Genomic DNA, 18,497 nt, shown 5'->3' with positions numbered 1-18,497 from the left:
TTACAACAAGGAATGGTGGGGACTGTGGTGCAATGGAGACATGCTTCATCTAAAAGCCAGCCAATTACTGCCATTGAGCCAAGTTGACCCCCCCTATTGCCATGTTTACCAATTTTTTTTACAATTTTTTTTAAAGATTTTATTTATTTGTCAGAGAGAAAGAGAGAGCATGAGCACAAGCAGGGGGAGCGGCAGGCAGAGGGAGAAGCAGGCTCCCCTCTGAGCAAGGAGTCTGATGTGGGACTCGATCCCAGGACTCTGGGATCATGACCTGAGCCTAAGGCAGACGCTTAACTAACTGACTGAGCCACCCAGGCATCCCCATGTTTACAATTTTTTTTAAAAAAGAAGCTAGAGGTAGATTTTTATATGAATTCACCCAACCTTAAAATGTTGGCAAGAAACTCCCACTAAAAAGACCAAATTATATGAGCCAATACCATGTGAGCCAAGTACAACACACTGGAAGGCTTGATTTGGCCTACTGGTCACTGTTTGTGAACTCTGTCAATGTAACTATTAATTGAGACAATGTAATATATAAAGCACTTAGCCATGCACATAACACATAATAAACACTCAATAAATGGTAGCCAGTGGTTATTATTATTGCTATTAACTTTTCTGTAACTCAGAACCCCCATCTGTAACAACAGATGTAAGGATTACTGATAGCTGTCTGGCTCACTGGCATTTGAGAAAATCTGGGAGGGCACTATGGAGATGAACCACTGTGCATTCACAACATTTATGCTGCTTTGTTAATTTATACCCACTTCACTGTGACTGGGCCAGAGGAGTGGTTCTCAATCAGAAATGGTCTTGTCCCTCAAGGGATAGTTGGCTATGTCTGGAGACATCTTTTGGCTGTCAGACTAGAGAAGGGCTGAGACTGGTGTCTAGTGGGTAGAGGTCAGGGATGCTGCTAAATATCTAAAGATGAACAGGGCAGCTCCCCACAACCAAAAATACCCAGCCACAAATATCAATAGTACTTAGGTAGAGAAACCCTGGGCTAAAATGGAAGTTCCCCTTTGCACCCTCTCTATAGAAAGCACTTTATAAAGATAGAGGTTTGGATAGGTTCCTACATGGTAAGATATGGGAGAGGCTGTGGGGTAGAGGGAGAGGGGAGATGGCAGACGGGAGAAGTAAGATCTATAATTATCTTCTCTAAGAGGCTCTAGGCCTTTCAGTCTGCTTCCTATAGAATCTTTTCATCAGTGTCTTAACAACTGTCACATCAACATATTTCCTAAAAGAATTCTGTTGAAGCTGCACCCATTGGAAAACGGGCTCTGGGGAAACTGAGGACTTGAAAAATGAACTGCCGGAGCCAAGGTCACTCAGCAAGTTGCAGGACAGATCTGGCAGATCTCTTGGGCCCTGGTCCAGATCCCTCAGGAAGACATCACTCTATTTTGCTGTTGCCATGGTAATTATAAATCAATTTCATCTCTCATTAAAGCAGTTACTCCATAGAACGCTCTCATAAAGCATTGTTGAACTCGTCCTAGCTATTCCATGGATGTGATGGTAATCACATTTTTGTATATTCTATAATTCTGGCTACATCTATGATTGGCTTTCACCTCAAATGGTATAAAATAAGCAGGGTTATATTGCACCTTGCTTGTCATGCATGGCTCTGACTACTTCAAACAAAGAAAACTGTGCTAGAAGTAAAGGCAAGTGATTCTGGTTCACCTTAAGAAAAGAAAGGAAAGAAGAATGACTTTTATCAATCTCTCCATTATGCTAAGGGTTTTACATAACTTATGTCATTTAATCTTCTCTAAAATTTGAAGACTCTCTTTAGGTCAATTTTCTCAAATGCTACTGCACATTAGAAATACCTGGGAGCTTTATAAAATCACAACACCCAGGAAAGCACCCCAAAATCATTCAATAGAATCTCTGGGGATGCGACCCAGGCATTGGGTCTCCCCAGGTGATTTTAAGGCACAGCCAAGTTTGAGAATCAAGGTTTCAGGACTCATTATTCTGATTTTGCAATGATGCTGACATCCTAAGAAAAAAATGAACTTGCCTAAGGGTACCCAGCTGTTGAATGGTAAAACTGTGATTCAAACCTGGGTCTGCCTTTCTCCAAATGCCAGTCACAGTCTTTTTCATTATGCCATTTTCTCCCCAGAAGTTTGTTGTCTGTGGCTTTCTCACAGTTATCTGGTGGCAAGTTTATGAACTTGAGCAAAAGGGAATTCACTAAAAGGCTATCAGGAACTTCTGGACTCAAAGGGATTCTTAAGAACAGGTCTAAGGCAGAAGGAAAGCTGGCATTTCTGGTTGTTGCACAAGTGCTTAGCTGAAATGGCAAGCCATCATGTCCAATCTCTTTGTCCCTTTGGTCAAGATTCCATTTCCAGGGTAGAAGCACCCAGTGGATCTGATTTTGGGGCATGAGCTCCTCTCCTGACCAGGGTAGAGTAAGGCCCCTGATGACAAACCTGCCCAACTGTATCCTGTGGGTACAGAAGATGATACTTGGCTAGGAAGGAAGACTGAATCCTCAGTAGCCAAACACAGCACATGTCTATCATGATGGAGGAAGTGTAGGACTTGGAAAAGCAGGAAGACCTAAGTCTCACAGGTGCACTATGATCCGCAAGTAGAACTGAGCAGAAGACCAGGAGCCCATGAAACAGTCATTCAGAAGAAATACACCACCTGGGGAGGTGGCCATGAATGGCCTCAGAATCATTTGCAAAATATTGTGAATTTATGTATTTTTCTAAAGGACAAGGACAATTTATTTTATCAGATTATCTGGACTTGTTTAAAAAAAAAAAAAAGCCTAAGATTGGGGCTTTTGGGAGATCTTCAGGAAGAAAGGGAGGAGCTCCTAGTCAATGGCTCCTAACAGAGCCTAACGTCCCAGGAACTACCTGGAAAAATTAAACTGGGTGTCCTGGTTGGCACCACACAGACAAGACTGGTACAGTCTGACACATCTGAACTAGGAAAACAATTTTATTTTAAAAGACCGTAACAAAAACAGACACGAAGAGCTTGCATGTTGCTGCAGTTACATGGCAGTAAAGGAGAAGACAGACCTGAAGAGGAGAGGCCACACGTGGTTGTCTGAGCAAAATGGTTGCAACTGAAGGAAGCCAGGGGGCATTCTGGGGTCAAGAGTCAACAGAGGCAATTAAAACTCAACTGCACCTGTGTTCAAAAAGAACCCTGTCCCAAGCAGCTGGCCTGCAATCGTGAGCTCCTTGCTGAAGGGCCAGTTCCCCATCCATGAACAGATCTTCCCAGATCTAGCATGCACGGACTTGAGAAATGAATCTATTATGAGTTATAAGCATTAAATAAATAATTGTTCAATGCATCAATTCATGGATGAATCAATATATGAAAAAAGAAGAGCAATTTTAAGTGTAGCTGTTCAGTGTACAGGTACTAGGGTATTAAGTCCCTACTATGTGTCAGGGACTGAGCTAGAAGCTTTACATAATGTATTAATCATCCTTACAATAAACCTAAAATGTATATACTATTACATCCATTTTACCCATCAAAGAGATGGAAGGACTTCTCTGTGGTCACACAGTAAGCGATGAGATTTGAAACCTGTCTGTCACCTTGAGCATCTGTGGGCTTGTCACAGTGCCACAAAGCTTCACGATGTTCAGCAGCATCAACTAACTACGCGTTGGCCATTTTGCCTATGTTATCCCTAATTCTTCCAACAATCCTTGAGGTAGGTATTAGTGTCTCCATGGTGGGGCGGGGTGGGGCGAGGGGGAAGAAAGTTGAGTCTAAAAAGATGAGTAATTTGCCAAAGTACTCATTTTTAAACACAGATGTTTGAACCCAACTCTCTTTGGCTCAGGGTCTTTCCACTAAATCTCCTGCCTACTCAAGTCATTTGATTTTTTAAAATGTGTTGACTTAGTTTTATGTTCACAAACATTGTACTAAGCCCCTTTGGGAAATGTATAGCTTTTGCCCTCAAGAAGCTTTTTATCTAGTTAAGAGATTAGTTACACAGTATAGAAAACAACAGTGAGAATTATATGGCTACAGAGGCTTTAAAACACGGCAGCAATGGCCACAAATTCTTTGGGACTTCTTTTGAGACGTGATCCTCACCCTTGAATCCTGGCTAACTTGTGCTGCTTAGAACCATAAAATACAACAGAAGGAAGACTTTTTTGCTTCTAAGCCTCATTCCTAAAAAGTCATGCACCTCTCTATTGCTTACTGGTACACTGTTTTTGGAGCTCTGAGCCTCCACGTGAGAAGTTAGAACACTTGAAGGTCACCATGATGCAAACAAGCTCAGGCCACATAGAGAGGTCACATGTAGGGGATCTGGTCAACAATCCCAGCCAAGACCAGCCTTTAAGTCAACCCAGCCTATTTGCCAGATGTGTGAGTGAACAGCCTGCAGATGATTCTAGGACCCAGACATTCAAGCCTTCCCTCAATCATTCCCACACTGTGAAGCTGATCCCTCGGACATTAAGAAGCAGAGACAAGCCATCCCATTTGAGCTATGTCCCAATCCTGACTCAAAGAAGCACAGGGCAACAACCAATGAAATGGGTGTTGCTTCACAACCCTAAGTTTTCGGGTAAGTAACCTGAATAATGGCTTTTTGAGTGGCTATTTAAGGTTAGGCACTGTCCTCTGTTTCCCATGAAACAGCTAACTATTAAAGAACATGCCCAAGATTACCTAGCTAGCTATGGCATTTGAGCCCAGGTCACACCAACTCCATTATCGATAACTTTACACCCCTTTGCTATAGAGGAAGGGAAATTATGTCTGTGCATCAAGTCTACAAAGCCCAAAGCCAATCAGTTTTAAGAAACACCAACTGCTATTTTTGAAACTAAACATCTTTTTCTTTCTTAATTTCAGAAGGCTAACTGTGGAGCTGAGCTAATTATTTGAGCCTTAATCAAGGACCAGCCACTCCCTGAAGCAGCTGTCCTGGCCATTCTATTGCCTGTAGAAAGTCCCTTGGGTTGGTTGGATGTTGGCTCAGGTCTAAAACTCAAATCCCAGCCCCCAGAAGTGAGGATGTATAGGGCTGAAAGGATCCTTGGAGATCATCCAGCCTATTCCCTTCATCCCCTTTAAAGATGAGGAAACTGAGGCCCAGAGAGGTCAAGTGACTTGTCCGAGGTCACACGGTGTGTCAGAGGTACAGCCAGGTCTCCAAATTCCCATGCAAGCATTCTTTCCACTACACCATGCTGCAGTTGCTAAAAATTCCCCAGAGCTGCCTCCCTCGGCTCTCCTCTTGACAAAGCTGTTTTCCCCCACACACAACTACACACAGTCACATTTGGCAAGAGGTGCTATCAGCCCCGCTCTGCTCGTGAAATGCTGTTTTGCAATGGGGCCTCTTTGTTCGTTAGCAACACAGACAAAGAAAACTGTAGTGCAGTCTTCTCAGAAGGAGATGTTTCTTGTTTTAAAGACGGGAAGAGAGCTTCCTGGCTGAATATGGCTTGAATCAGCATGCAGCTCCAGTCAGGAAAGAACGCAGAGGAGATTTAGGTCTTTGCAAAATTTCTAGAACATACAAGGAGGGCACATGGCAGGAGGAAGCTTATGGGAAATGTTTCAGAAAGTATTAAAATGTACGCCTAAACAGAGTAAACAGAGCAGATTGGTTACCATCTTGTGGTATGAAGTAATTAGGAGGGGGGGCACTAGACTCATTAAAAACTCCCATGAAGTAATTGGCCTTCCCATTTTGGATTCCTGCTCCAGGCCTGGTTCCCAGCGCTCCTTCCCTTGCAGTTTTCCTATCCAAGCTCTTCCGTTTCTAGACTCTAACAAGCTACCTTGGTGCTTAGGGTCTTAAGGATATAACCTGCTATCCCAAGTCACCCATTTTGTGCCCCTCCCCTCTGGCTCCACATTATTCCTTTTTGTTTTGTTTTGTTTTTGTTTTTGTTTTTTGGGGGGGGGGGTTTGTTTGTTTTGTTTCGTTTTTTCTTACTAGATTTGGTCCCTCTTCTGTCTCCCTAGCTTCCCAAATTGGCAGAGGCTTCCTAAGGTGGAGAGATCTTTATTCAGGACCAATGCTGTGAGCAAGGCTGAAATGAGAGAAGGCAAACTTCTCAGGAGGGCAGCTCCCACCACAAAGCTGAAGTCACCTCCTATGACTTCTCTAAGACATTTATCTGTGCAGGTGGGTTGGATCAGCGGGGAAGGGGTAGACCAGATGATCTCCAGAGATACCTCAAAAGCTTAAAAATCTCTTGGTTAGGGAAGGAAATGAGAGGAGGGAGGGACAGAACCGAGTTCCATGGCAGAAATTCAGGACTTTTCAGCTGGCAGCAGATGGAAAGAAAACTGCCAGCTTCTAGTAGGAGGAGATGTGGTGCACACATTTCTTAGGGCTACTGCAAGCCACAGGTCTTCATTCCAAAGGTCCAGGTGAAAATGCTGCCTGAGAACCACCCTCCTATACACATACACATCACCAGGTCCCAGGCACAAGATGGGATCTCCAACAAGAAACTGGGCCAAATCAAAGTTCTCGGACACTTCCCCTCAAAACTTAGTCTTGCACATAGCCCACCCCACTCCCAGGTAAACCTGCACAAAAAGCACATTTCAGTACAAAGCCCTCTGTTTCATTTTCCCCTGGGAAAATCCCTACCTGCTTCTTAAACCTAAGAGAGAAGAAAAGGAATTAACACCATGGGGATACAGTGTCCAGTGGTCTAGTTACAGCCGCAAGTGCCCAGGAGGGGAAGCTGGCTGGCCAGAGGAGGCCCTGTATCTCTTCATGGCCTCAAATGCTGCTGAGCTGTGTGTCAGTGTTTATGAAATGCTTCTCAAATAAGGTCAGTGTTCTACACAGAGTTAGGGCTCTAATAAAATGCAGAACTTGTGCTGTTTGCCAGCTAGCTGCAGAGGCATACTTGAATGCTTTCTCGGATACAATTGTTCTCAGATTAATATTTTCCCCATGAGTTTTTTTAATTCTACTTGTACTACTTTTTTTATGACGTGTGAGTTTTTCTGCATATTTGTATCCACTAAAAGGGATGAGTGGGACTCGCTTTCATCAGCGGTTCCTGAGGGCTTGGTGTCGCCTCCCTTATTGTTCTATCATCTCCCCCTGCCATCCCATGCTCTCTGAACCTAGCATGGTGGCCTTTGCCTTCTCAGTCATTTGGTGGGAAACAACAGCCCAGACTGCATTCCATATTATTTTGAGCTATTCTAGTTATGAGGACATTTTGCTTGCTTTATTCATCCTTGTCCTGGCACACAGTAGGCACTCAATAAATAGCTCCTTTAAATATCTCCATTCTTCAAACAGCTCCTTATGTGGTTCTACTTTCTTGGAAACTGCCATTTCTTAATTACTCAGGCAAAAAGTCCTCTAAACTCCCCCTGGTTGGGTTGCTGACTTGGCTGGTGAGACGCTTTATTTGCATTTGTAAAAGATGCACCTAAGAAGTGAAAAGGAAAGCCTAGCAAGAGTCTGAACTCATGGGTGACTTTGAACTCATTGAGTTTCTTCTGAAAATGCACGCTGATCATCTTTCAGATACAGGATTTAGTGGTTAAAATCAGATACCGTGGGTGGACTCATTAAGGTATTCACAGAGCACTAAATTTAGGAGGCATCTACAGACATCTGATCTCATATAAACCTTGCATCAGCTGCACGGGAGAAGGGTTAGTCCTACCATTCTAAAGGTTACAGATGAGAAAACTGAGACTCAGAAAGATACTTGTACAAGGTCCCACAGTTAAAAGAAAAAGGGGGTGGTGGTGATGGAAACCAGGATTTGGACTTGGTCTTTTTACTCATTTAAGGTTACATCAAATTGTACTCTCCATTGGTTTCTCATTAATATCAGTTAGAAACCCCATATATATTGCATATCCTCCTTAATGCCCATCACCCAGGAGCACTGGGTGTTATACACAACTGATGAATTATGAAACACTACATATAAAACCTAATGATGTGCTATATGTTGGCTAATTTAATTTAAATTTTAAAAAAGAAAAATAAAAGAAACCCCATATATAAAACACTTATCTACCTACATTCTAGAGCTGGGCAGAGATGGGGAGGAGAAGAAAGAATATCAGCAAAGTGCCTAGATAGGCCAGAAACTTCTGCACCACATTTCTGAAAAGGACATCTCTTCAGTGAAATCATCATTGCTGAGCTTTTCAATCGCAGAAAAATCTGCTCTGTTCTCTGTTTGGGTTGCAGGGAACTCGGCAGCACGGTGTAAGTAATTTATCATTCACAGAGTCCAGCCCTGAGCATCTCTACACTTCACCCGGGGCATCATAAAAGGCTTCAGGTGGCCATGAAAAGGAAGTCTGAGGTTGTTTCCAGGACACAACCTCAAGCTGGGAATCTCCAGTCTCCACTGAAGGTCCAGGCCACAAAGAACCTCCTGAAATCCAATTCCACGACCCAAGGCTTAGGTGGTGAATGTCTGAATTCAGTGGTGAGGCTATGGAGAGCTACATGGAGGGTAGGGAAGGGTGAGAAGGCAAGAAGCCAAGCTGGAAGGGTCAAGACAGGGGCCAGGAGCAGCTCAAGTTCAAGGAGAGATGCACACAATACACAGGTTCATGGTTAAGCCCACATACCTCAGATTAGAAGAGGACTGTGGACTCCACACCCTGTAGACCAGCCTGAGACAGGGCATACACTAATTTTAGAGTGCAGGGGAGCAAGGAATGGGTATACCAGGTAGCAGACAGGAACTACAGGAACTAGAGAGGCCGAAAAACTCAAGAGGGAGTCAAGGTGGGTGGTTAAATGTGCTGGCTGAATTTCAGGAACCACAATCCACACTACTGCCAAAGTGCAGAATGAATCAGGGGTCGAGAACCCAGACTGGTGTTTTGGACAAGAGGAGTCTAAGCCCACACAAGCAGTGATAAGTCTGTGAAAAGTGAAGTCATATTTACTCCAGCCGGGATGCATCTTATACGTGTCCTGTTGTACCAGGACCCGATCTCAGGGTGGGGGAGCCCAGAGATCATGGCTGAGAGAAGTCAAGTGGTACATCTAACTGGAAAGGAAGACAATCCCTGCAAAAATTTAAGCAAACGCTTATAGGGGAAAATACTGGTCAAGGAGTCTTGTCAGAATTCTTCTTAGAGGGTCTGTCTCCTCAAATCCAAAATAAAAGCATCAGCCACATAACCATGGTGAAACTTTTCCTTAGACTTGACCTAATGGATTCTTCTCTAAACACCCTTGTTAGATGAAACTTCTTTAAGTACAGTTTCTATTCATTTTAAATTGGGCTCAGGCTCTCTTTTGTTCAATGTAACCACGAACTTCTGCGAATCTCTACCACATTTCCGTTATTCCCTATGGGAACCTATTCATCCTTCAAGCTCCAATCTGAATGCCGCCTACTTCCCCAAACTGGACATGATGACTCTACCACCAACGATCCAGAATGCAGCACTGGCATCCTCTTGGCATGCCTTGCATCAAACGGGTGCTCACTGGTTCAACTGGGACTCATTTCTTTCCTTCTTCCCTCCTCCTCATTTGAGAATTGGGTTTGGAAGACAAGAAAGGGGGCTGACTTTGAAGGCTTGTTGAGGAATGACATGATCGGTGGGAGGGCACAGACCTGAGACCAGTCTGCCTGAATGAGCCCTGACTCTACTGCTCCAATCTGGGAAAGTTACTTCACCTCTCTTAGTTTCCTTACCTGCAAAATGAGGACAGGATGAGTTCCTGCCTTGCATGATTATTAAATTAAATGAGAGAAAGTGTGTAAAGAAAGTGTGAGAGCAGTGCCAGGCACAATGAGGGACTTAATAAACAGCAGCTGTTGTGGTGGCAGTGATTGTTGTTGTCATTATCATTATCATTATTTAGAAATTTGGGGAGAGCCAGTGCACCTCTATGCCTCATTCTCCATCACATTCATTCCCAGCACTACTCAAGCAAATGCGCTCTGTGCCAATGGGCACCCAAGACGTTAAAGGAAACCGCTTTGCAAGAGTGAGGCTTCTCGGCGGAGCTCTGCTGCTGACAGAAGAGCCCGATTTCTCCGGCTGCAATACTTCACAGGAGAAAACGTGCACATACACATGCACACACATCACACCTGTCCCATCCCATACTGGTGGGGCGCCGGCACCAGCCTAATAGGACAGGGAGGGAGCTCAAGTCACAAAGGAAAATGCAATGAGAAACCAAGACTTTAGAAAATATTCAACAAACAGAGGAATTAAGCATTAATAGGAAATCATTCCAGAGAAAATATGAACGACAGAACCCCAGGGAAAGAAGATGCTACAGGCCAACAAGACCTCAACATTTCTATCCATCCCAGCCAGAAAGAACAGGACAATATACTCATGTAATCCACACCCCAGCCATAGAAAGGCTTTAAACAAGCAGAAAGGACTCTGCTGATTATATTGACAACCTGGATAAAGATCCATAGGGCAAGCTCAGGAACCCCGCAGAGGAAGTGGGGGGAGGAGTGGTAACACGCTACGTGAGAGAATCAAAATAGAAAATGTTGCTGAAAAGCTGATGAAATTAAACTATTTGCCAAAATTTAATTAGGATAATGCAAAGTGTTGCACTTAGAGTCCAAAAAGTCAACTGCACAAATCTGGGATGGAGAAAATAGGATCAACAGCAGGGAGGGCTGGGAGACACTGGGGATGCAATGAACAGCCTGGTGGAAATGAGCCAATCCAGGGGTGTGGCTGTCTGAAGTGAAAATGCCTTGGGATGTTGATAGAAGTCAAGATAGCAAGGGAGTGGAAGGATTCATTCTAACTAAGACAAGCAAAGAAGACTGGAACCTATTTGGAGGAAGATAACTAGGAATGGGAAGAGGGTCTGTCTCAGAGTCTAACACACAGAGAATAGCTGAGGCAATTATAAAAATTTATGGAAGAAAGAAGAAGACTAAGATAAGTGGGTAGTGAGAAACACGACAGCAGTAACATTTTTGAAATCCTACCATTTGGAAGAAGGATTATATTTGCTCTGTGTAACAACAGTCAGGGGGAGATAAGTTCAACCCCCAGGCAAAGAAAATTTTCTTGTTAAAACTGTTTTCTAAAATGGAATAAATTGCTTTAGGAAGAACTGAGTTCCTCCCCACTAGACATAATCCAGCAAAGGAGAATGGCCACTCTCTCCAAAATTATGTTGGTGGAAGACCAATCTGCACATGGTTGGAAACCTAACTAGAGGAACCCTTTCAGCCCTAAAGATCTATATTGTTTCAGTCAGGCCTTGTCTTGAGCTTGCTCTGGAAGGAGGGCTATAGTCAGTAAGAATTATGATGATAACAGTACTAGAATACTTATGGAGGATGTACTGTGATCCGGGCAGTCCATGTGAGTAAATTCTATACTCACAGCATCCTATGAAGGGCGTAATTTTATTATTCCCACTTTACAAATGAGAAAACTGAGGTCACCCAGCTGGTAAGACCAGGAGTGACCCCATCTGGTTCTGAAGTCTATGCCTTTACCCAAAGGTTGTTACTTTTCTCACCTCCCTATCCACTCACTATTGAGGACTTTTAATTACATACTCCTGATGAATGTTTCCCAGGGAATGGTATATCAAATATAGTGCTGGCCACAGAACTACAAAGACCCCAGTGAGTGGGAAGGAGAGGACAGCGTTTGGCAGACCAGCAACAGCAGTACTCACAAAACAGAATCCGGGTCTTCAGAACAGAGAAGCAGAAGATTCCCATTACGAGCGCTTCCCACCTGGGCAAGGTTGATTTAAATTTAAGGCTGGAGAATGACAAATAATGGAGAGCCTTGAAACTCAACACCATGCACCCTAGCAGGGTACCCTTTGCATCTATCTTATCAGGAATTAGTAATGGTCCAGAAAAGCTCTCTGGAAAAGACTCCATGCCTCGTTTTTTCCTTTTCAGCAATTCTAAAAAGGGTTAAGACCACCTTACATAATGAGGGTGGAGCACACTAGTAAATACAGCTGTTTCAAGTAAAAGCAGTAACAGAGGCAGACACGGGAAGTCAGTAAAAGGTATTTAGGGAAAGACAGAAGGAATGAGCATTGAAAAAAAAAAAAAAAAGTCAGGGCCAAAAATTCCCCCGTGAAAATTCAACCCCCAAAAATAAATAAATAAAATGCATTCCTTATTTAAATATACCACAAAGCAGCACGCCCATGGAAAAGATATAAACCACTTCAACCGTAATCCCCTTTTTATGGAACGGAGGCCAACCTGGGCTTAGCTGGAGAGGAGAGGGAGGGGATCAGGCATGAATGTGCTGGGCACAGCGTACGTGCAGGCGAGGAGCTTGCCTTGATAGGGCACATTTAGAGTGGGCACCTCAAACTCTGCAGCTGGATGGGGCCTGATGAAGAAATAGAAGTTAACAGCCATGGTCACCTCTATTAATAGTTGGTGGAGGCCTAAGTGCCAGGTACTGTATTAAGCACTTCCTGTTCATTATTTTATTTGCTTCTCCCCAAGAGGAACACTTATGACACACACTTTACAGGTAAGAAATGGTAGCTGAAGAATCAAAGTGCTGGGCACTGTGCTGAGTGCATTACATGGTTTGTCCGGTGCCACATTCACAGCATGCCCACAGGGCCAGTGTGATTATCATCCCTCTATTACAGCTGTGGAAATACGGTACAAAAGAATTAAATAGACTACAGCCCAGAGGAGTGGAGTAATTCGCCCAGGGTGCAACAGCAAAGTTGTAACAGAGCCAGAATTCAACCCAGAGCCCTCTGTCTGCAGAGCCTGCAGCCTGAACCAGTAGGCACGTGGTTCTGAAACCTTGCCACAGCCCACTTAGTCCATGCAAAAGATCCCATGGCTCTCAGATCTACCATTCTCACTTTCCAGGGGAGGAAGAACTCAGTGACAACAAACAGAACTGGAGAGAAACAAAATAACAATCAAAATGCAAAAATGCAGAAATATACAAGACCCAGATGATGCACAAAAGCAAAACTTAATAATGATCCTACAAATACATCAATTAATACAAGAAGAGCAGCAATCAAAAACCACAGAGAGCGCAGGATGATGCTGATGAGTTCCTGATTAGAAAGGCCGACAGTTGAAGTGTTGGGGATTTCTAGCTCTTTTCATGGGCATGTGCACAGTAGGAGTTTTTGCAAGGTTGCTAAGCAACGCCTGGCAACCAGACTCCAGAGTGGATCACTCATTAGGAGTCCTTGGTAACTCTAGTAAGGCAATAATTTTAGTTCATGAAAGCCAAATTTTAGAAACCCTTAACAACTCACGTAATAGGTTAATAGTAAGACTCCCTTGGCCATACGTAAAAGATGCAAAACCATAATCACCCAACTTTCACTTGTAAAAGCTAAAGAAAAACTTGTATTTTTGAGACTTACTCAGTCAACACATACCAGTTGAAAACCTACTATGTGTCACGCACTGGGGGGAGGACCATATGGTGAAAACCATTAGGAGTACACTAGAATTCTACTGTCAGGAAAAGGAGGCCCAGAAAGGCAAAGCCATCTGGCCACTTGCACAGCATACTGGAGGCAGGTGCGCTTTACTGCTCATGTCCAACCCATAGGTTCACCAGGAGAGCACTGTGCTTCTCTAAAAGGTCACATAACTGTGGGTGGCTCAGAGAGGCCCCGTGATTCACCAAACTGCCCCTAGTCCGCTGGGCTGGCTCTGAGGCTAGGAGTACCAGGATGCAGGGCTTGGCTGTGGAGCATCTTGGAAAGTCTCCCACTTGACCTGGAGACCTCTGTGGTCAAGTGAGGGAAAGCCTGTGACACGGTGTCGGTTTTTATTGGACCCAACCACCGGCAAAGCTTGCCATCATCTGGAGTGATGGAGAAAATTAAGTTACCACATTCTCACGTTTCAGCCTTTAGCCCGTTTTCCTTCACAAACAGGAAATGTTTATTTAAATACAGCAGTCTCCAGCATGTTCCAGAGCCAAGCGAAAAACCAAAGATGTCCACTCTTGCCCCACTCCGCTGTTCAGGCCACCACCTCGCCGCGGGTGAGAAGTAGGCCTCTGCCTGCCTTTAGGCAGCATGGGGAGAAGGGGCCCCTTGTGAGAGTTCGTTTTCATCTGTCTCCTCTTTTTCCAGGCTGAGATTGTGGTTGGAGAAGAATTACATCTGTGGGCTCCTTTTGTACTCAGAAGGGTAAATGCGACATCTGTTTACTCTGTGCTCCATGGTAAATGTTTTGTTTCAGGCACCACCATTCACTTCCTCTCCTCTTGTCCTCTATCTTTGCTGCACGGATAATAAATTACACTGAATTCTCCCCTGCGTTTATTTAGCTTTCTTGTGGGTGTCACCTCCTCATTGAGGGAAAAAAATTGTCAGTAGTTTATAAACAACAGAGAGTTTCTCTTTCTGTGTAATGTGCTGACATTATGGAGAAGAAGCTGGAACACAGACCCCCAACTCTGATACCAGCTTAATTATGAACAATATAACAAGCCCCATTCCAGGCCTGAATCAAAGTCCAAATGGTGACCACATTATTCCCATGCAGACTTTCCTTAAGGGGTAGCATGAGCAGATGAGGCTTCAGAAGTAAAAAACCCCCAGAGGAATAATCACAGACACACACACACACACACACACGCGTGCACACACACTCCCACAGAAAAGCCTCTCTGGGAGGTCAAGTAGCAGGAATGGAAAAGGGAGAAAATGCTTCTCCTTTGTTATAAAACACAACATAAACATTAGAGATCAGAGAACTACATTTTAGGAAGGTCCCGAGCGTGTGATGCCAATGCTGACAGACCATCCGTCCCGTGAAGAAACGAGTCCTGGGTAGTTTCAAAGGCTCACTAAAGGAAGTTTCCTTCTTCTGTCCTCTGCTTACATTCTGTAAGTTGAACTGCTGGTTGTCTTCTGTATATGCAATGATTTTATATACAGTTACTGGAATGCAGTAGAGGTTCAAGAAATGTTTGTTGAATGAATGAAGAAAGGAATGAATGAGAAATTCCTCCCTAAAAAATCCTTCCCATAGCTTAGAAATGCCAAATATCCCCCCAAGAGTTTGCAGAACTCAAATGTTCCATCTGAGTTAACTGACAGAGGATGAAAGGTGGTGAAGGACTGTTGGTGGACTGCTCCCCACCCCTGAAACACTCCTGACCAAGCTTGCTTCTAAAGGCTGTCCCCTCTCCCAGGGGAGGAAGAAGACCAGAATGAGGAGCCAGTCTTGGTAGATGCATCACCCCACACACCCCAGCCAAAGAGGCACCAGTGACCGGAACCAAGGTACATGAGATTCAGATTTTCCAAAGTACTTCCCACTCTGCCAATGCCTGCGAATGACCATGACAGCAGCAGAGTGCCATGGGAATGCCCAGCACTCAGTCTCCACCAAGTTTCTCCAGTTGTAGAGCACATGAATAGCTCCAAGCTGCCTGCCTGGGTCTCCTGGGGAAGGTGGGTGGGTGGCATATTGTCTGCAGTGCTGTGCCTGCAGCTTTTGAAGACTTCCTACACGCCCACAGGAGAAGGGCCCACTCCCCTTGGTTTCCCAAACATGTACCATGATTTTGAGGATGGAGGAGAGGTAGTCTCAAGACTCCAAGCAGGAGTGCTAATGTCATAGCAAGCTGAATGTTGGCAGAGTACACCTGAAGCAGCAGCAAGAGGAGCCTATTCTAAGACCCAAGCCCAGCCAGAACCCTCCCCGGACCATCTATTTACAGATCTTGGCCCAAACTGACCCTTGTTCCAAAGATGGCTAGCAGAGTGGTAGATATCCAAAAATACCACTACAACACATTTTGAACTAGTATTGTAAAACGCAAGGTCTGAAATAAGCTGTGGACACCTGGATTGTGGCCCCTTTATTGCCATTAACTTGCTGCATTACCTTGGGCAAGTCTTTTCAAACGTCTGAGCCTCCTTTTCTACATATGTTAATGAAGGTTCAGCTCCAAGGCTCTAGAATTGCACGGCCACACAGAATAATGAATGCACTTGAAAAAAAAAATTTGTTTTGAGCCACAGGAAAGCTCCAGGAAAAAGGAAGGCAGTTCTACTGAGTCTCTGCCCAGGGACACATAGAGTTGGAGGAAAAGAAGTGGGGTGACAGAAGGTGATCAACAGGAATAACACACTGTAGGACAATTCAGTCTCATGCCACTCTCTTCCAGCCTCAAGTCAAGAGGGCAGAATGGAAGACCCAATGCACCCACCCCTAAGATGCGAGGGCAAGGGAGACAGAGGGAAAGCAAGACAAGGAGGAGGAGAAGTCTATTACACTCGAGCAAGCCCTCACCCACTTCTGGGCTGCGTTCCCAGGCCAGTTCCAACCCCCTCCACCATTTTCCCCTCTTTCCTTACTCCCCAACTGCGGGCTGGGAAGAGCCCACCCTCGGAGTCCAAGTTTTGAATTTGGTCCGAGGATCAAAATGATAAATGTTTCCAAAACGTTGACATATGAAAAGTAAATATTTGGTTGCACAATTGGGGTTAAAACGAGGGTCAATCCACCCCACTCTCCAAACGCCTCTCCTCTCGCTGCCAAACCCAGGATCCGAGGCTGAGTGCGGTTTGTAAGATTATAGCGCTCGGTCTCATTTAAAAGGCTGTCAGCATTTCCATTCTCCGGCCCGTTTGGGGAGGCATTTATAACCGAGCCATAAAAAATTCACCCCGGCTGCAACTTGGCATCTGCGAGGCTGCGCTCCAGGCAGGGCGGGTTTTGCAAGCACCCACTCTGAATTCGTTTGGTTCCTCAGAAGTTAGACCTTCACGCACACTCTCAACTTCGCTCGCAAGGGCAGCCAGAAAGTGGCCCTTTCTGATCTCCAAGCTGGTCACAGTCTCGGCCCTCTCCAGTCTCCGTGCCCTTACGCCCCATCACCTTTCAGCTTTCTCCTTCGCCCCCCTCTTAAATGTGCGCGGACCCTTTGCCCTCACCCTAAGACCTCACTGGCTGCAGTGTTCTTTCCTCCCCTAGCTTCCTGCCAGCGTTCTGCTGGAAGCTGTCACCGGGCCCTGGGTCTGGAGCCTTCACCCCTGGAGAAGCACCGCTCTTTGACCATCGCAGTGGGCTTCAAGAACTCTCTCCCTAGACCTGCCCAACGCCAGAGACCCCAACTCAGGGAATGAAGGATCTGACCCGGGAGAGGGTGACAGCAGAGACTGCATCCAGTGCGGCCAAGGGGAAAGGAAAGATCTGGTGCCTGGGGGCCCCACTATGGACCCAGGTGGGTGGCCCGGGTTGGGCGGGGCGGGGGTACTCACAGGCGCTCGGCGTTGCGGGGTATGCCCCGGGGAACCGCCCGGAGGCCCAGCCCGTGGCAGTCCACGCTGGCGGCGGAGCAGGTACACTTGGTGGGGCAGGCGGCGGCTGGGGGCCCGCTCAGGACGCTCGCCAGCGCCAAGGCCAGCGCCAGGCGGGCGCGCACGGCGGCGCCGGCCCCTGTCCGCCCGGGGGCCATGGTGTTCAGGGGCGCGCGCCCAGAGTAGGCTGCCTCGGCGGGGCAAGACGCGTGGAGCCCAGGGAAGCGCGCGCGGAGCCCAAGCGGCCTGGGGAGCGGGCGGCGGAGTTGGCGCGGAGGAGGAGCGAGCTCGGCGCTCAGGCGCACGGGGCGCGGGCGGAGCGGGGCGCGCCGGGCGGCGGCGGCGGTAGCAGCAGCAGCTCCATCCGCGGGGCTGGAGCTGCCCCGCTGCGCATCGCTCGGAGTGCCCAGGTACCGAGAGCCTCCTGGGCCCACTGGCCCGCGGCCCGGGGCGTGGGCCGGGTCGAAGACCTGGAGGCGAGCGCAGTGGGGCAGGGCGCCTGAGGAGGTCCGACTTGGGGTTGAGCTCGCGGCGGCGGCTGGGGCACGGGGCGGCCGGGTGAGCTGGCCGGCGCTCGCTCTCTCCATTCACTGAGCAGGGCAGACACCAGAGACGCGGGGCCCACCCCTACCGCCCCCCCAAAAACGCCAGCTCCGCCTCCCATTGGCTGCGCTGCACGTCATGTCGACTAAGTTGGGAACTTTGCTGGAGCGACCGAGAGCCCGGAGGGGAGGAGGCAGGAGATGAGGGAGAGGAAAGGAAAGGGGCTCGGCCAGCAGGGCCCCAGAATTGAGACCCATTCACTCTTAAGGAGCCAAGGATTAATCAGGCTGGTGGCATTTTTTTCTTTATTCTGGCACTGAGCTAGGCACTCTGCTCCTATTCCTTCCTTGGGTTCCAACACCGTCCCGAAAGGGGGCATCTGAGTACCCCATTTTATAGATGAAACAAAGCTCAGAGAAGTAAAGTAACTTGCCCGAGGCCGCACAGCTTCTAGGTACCCCAAACCACAGCATTCACATTCACTCACTTTACACCACAGCCCATCGAAGCTGTGTCCTTCACTCATCTACAAAGATCCTCAAAGATCCTAGCTCATATTGGCAAAGATCCACAACTTCTTCCTAAAGGACCTATTGCATTGCATTGATACTAACGCATTTCACAGTCACACGTGTCACATAAAATGTTTGTCCGTGTTGTT

General features: G+C 46.4%; 1 protein-coding gene across 1 annotated transcript in view; it reads right to left on the bottom strand.

The window, feature by feature from the left end:
* The window catches only part of SLIT3 (slit guidance ligand 3), a 585,386-nt gene extending 567,491 nt beyond the window's left edge, over nucleotides 1–17,895 (bottom strand). The window contains exon 1 of the mRNA XM_045792074.2: nucleotides 17,255–17,895. Within this exon, the coding sequence (XP_045648030.1) occupies nucleotides 17,255–17,880 (626 nt within the window). The 5' untranslated portion in view covers nucleotides 17,881–17,895. The remainder of the gene's footprint in view (nucleotides 1–17,254) is intronic.
* Nucleotides 17,896–18,497: the final 602 nt, after the last annotated feature.

The sequence above is a fragment of the Ursus americanus genome, chromosome 15 (genome assembly GCF_024610735.1).
Source record: "Ursus americanus isolate L20-20 chromosome 15, mUrsAme1.1.p, whole genome shotgun sequence".
NCBI lineage: Eukaryota > Metazoa > Chordata > Mammalia > Carnivora > Ursidae > Ursus > Ursus americanus.
This window is presented reverse-complemented; position numbering and strand designations above follow the sequence as displayed.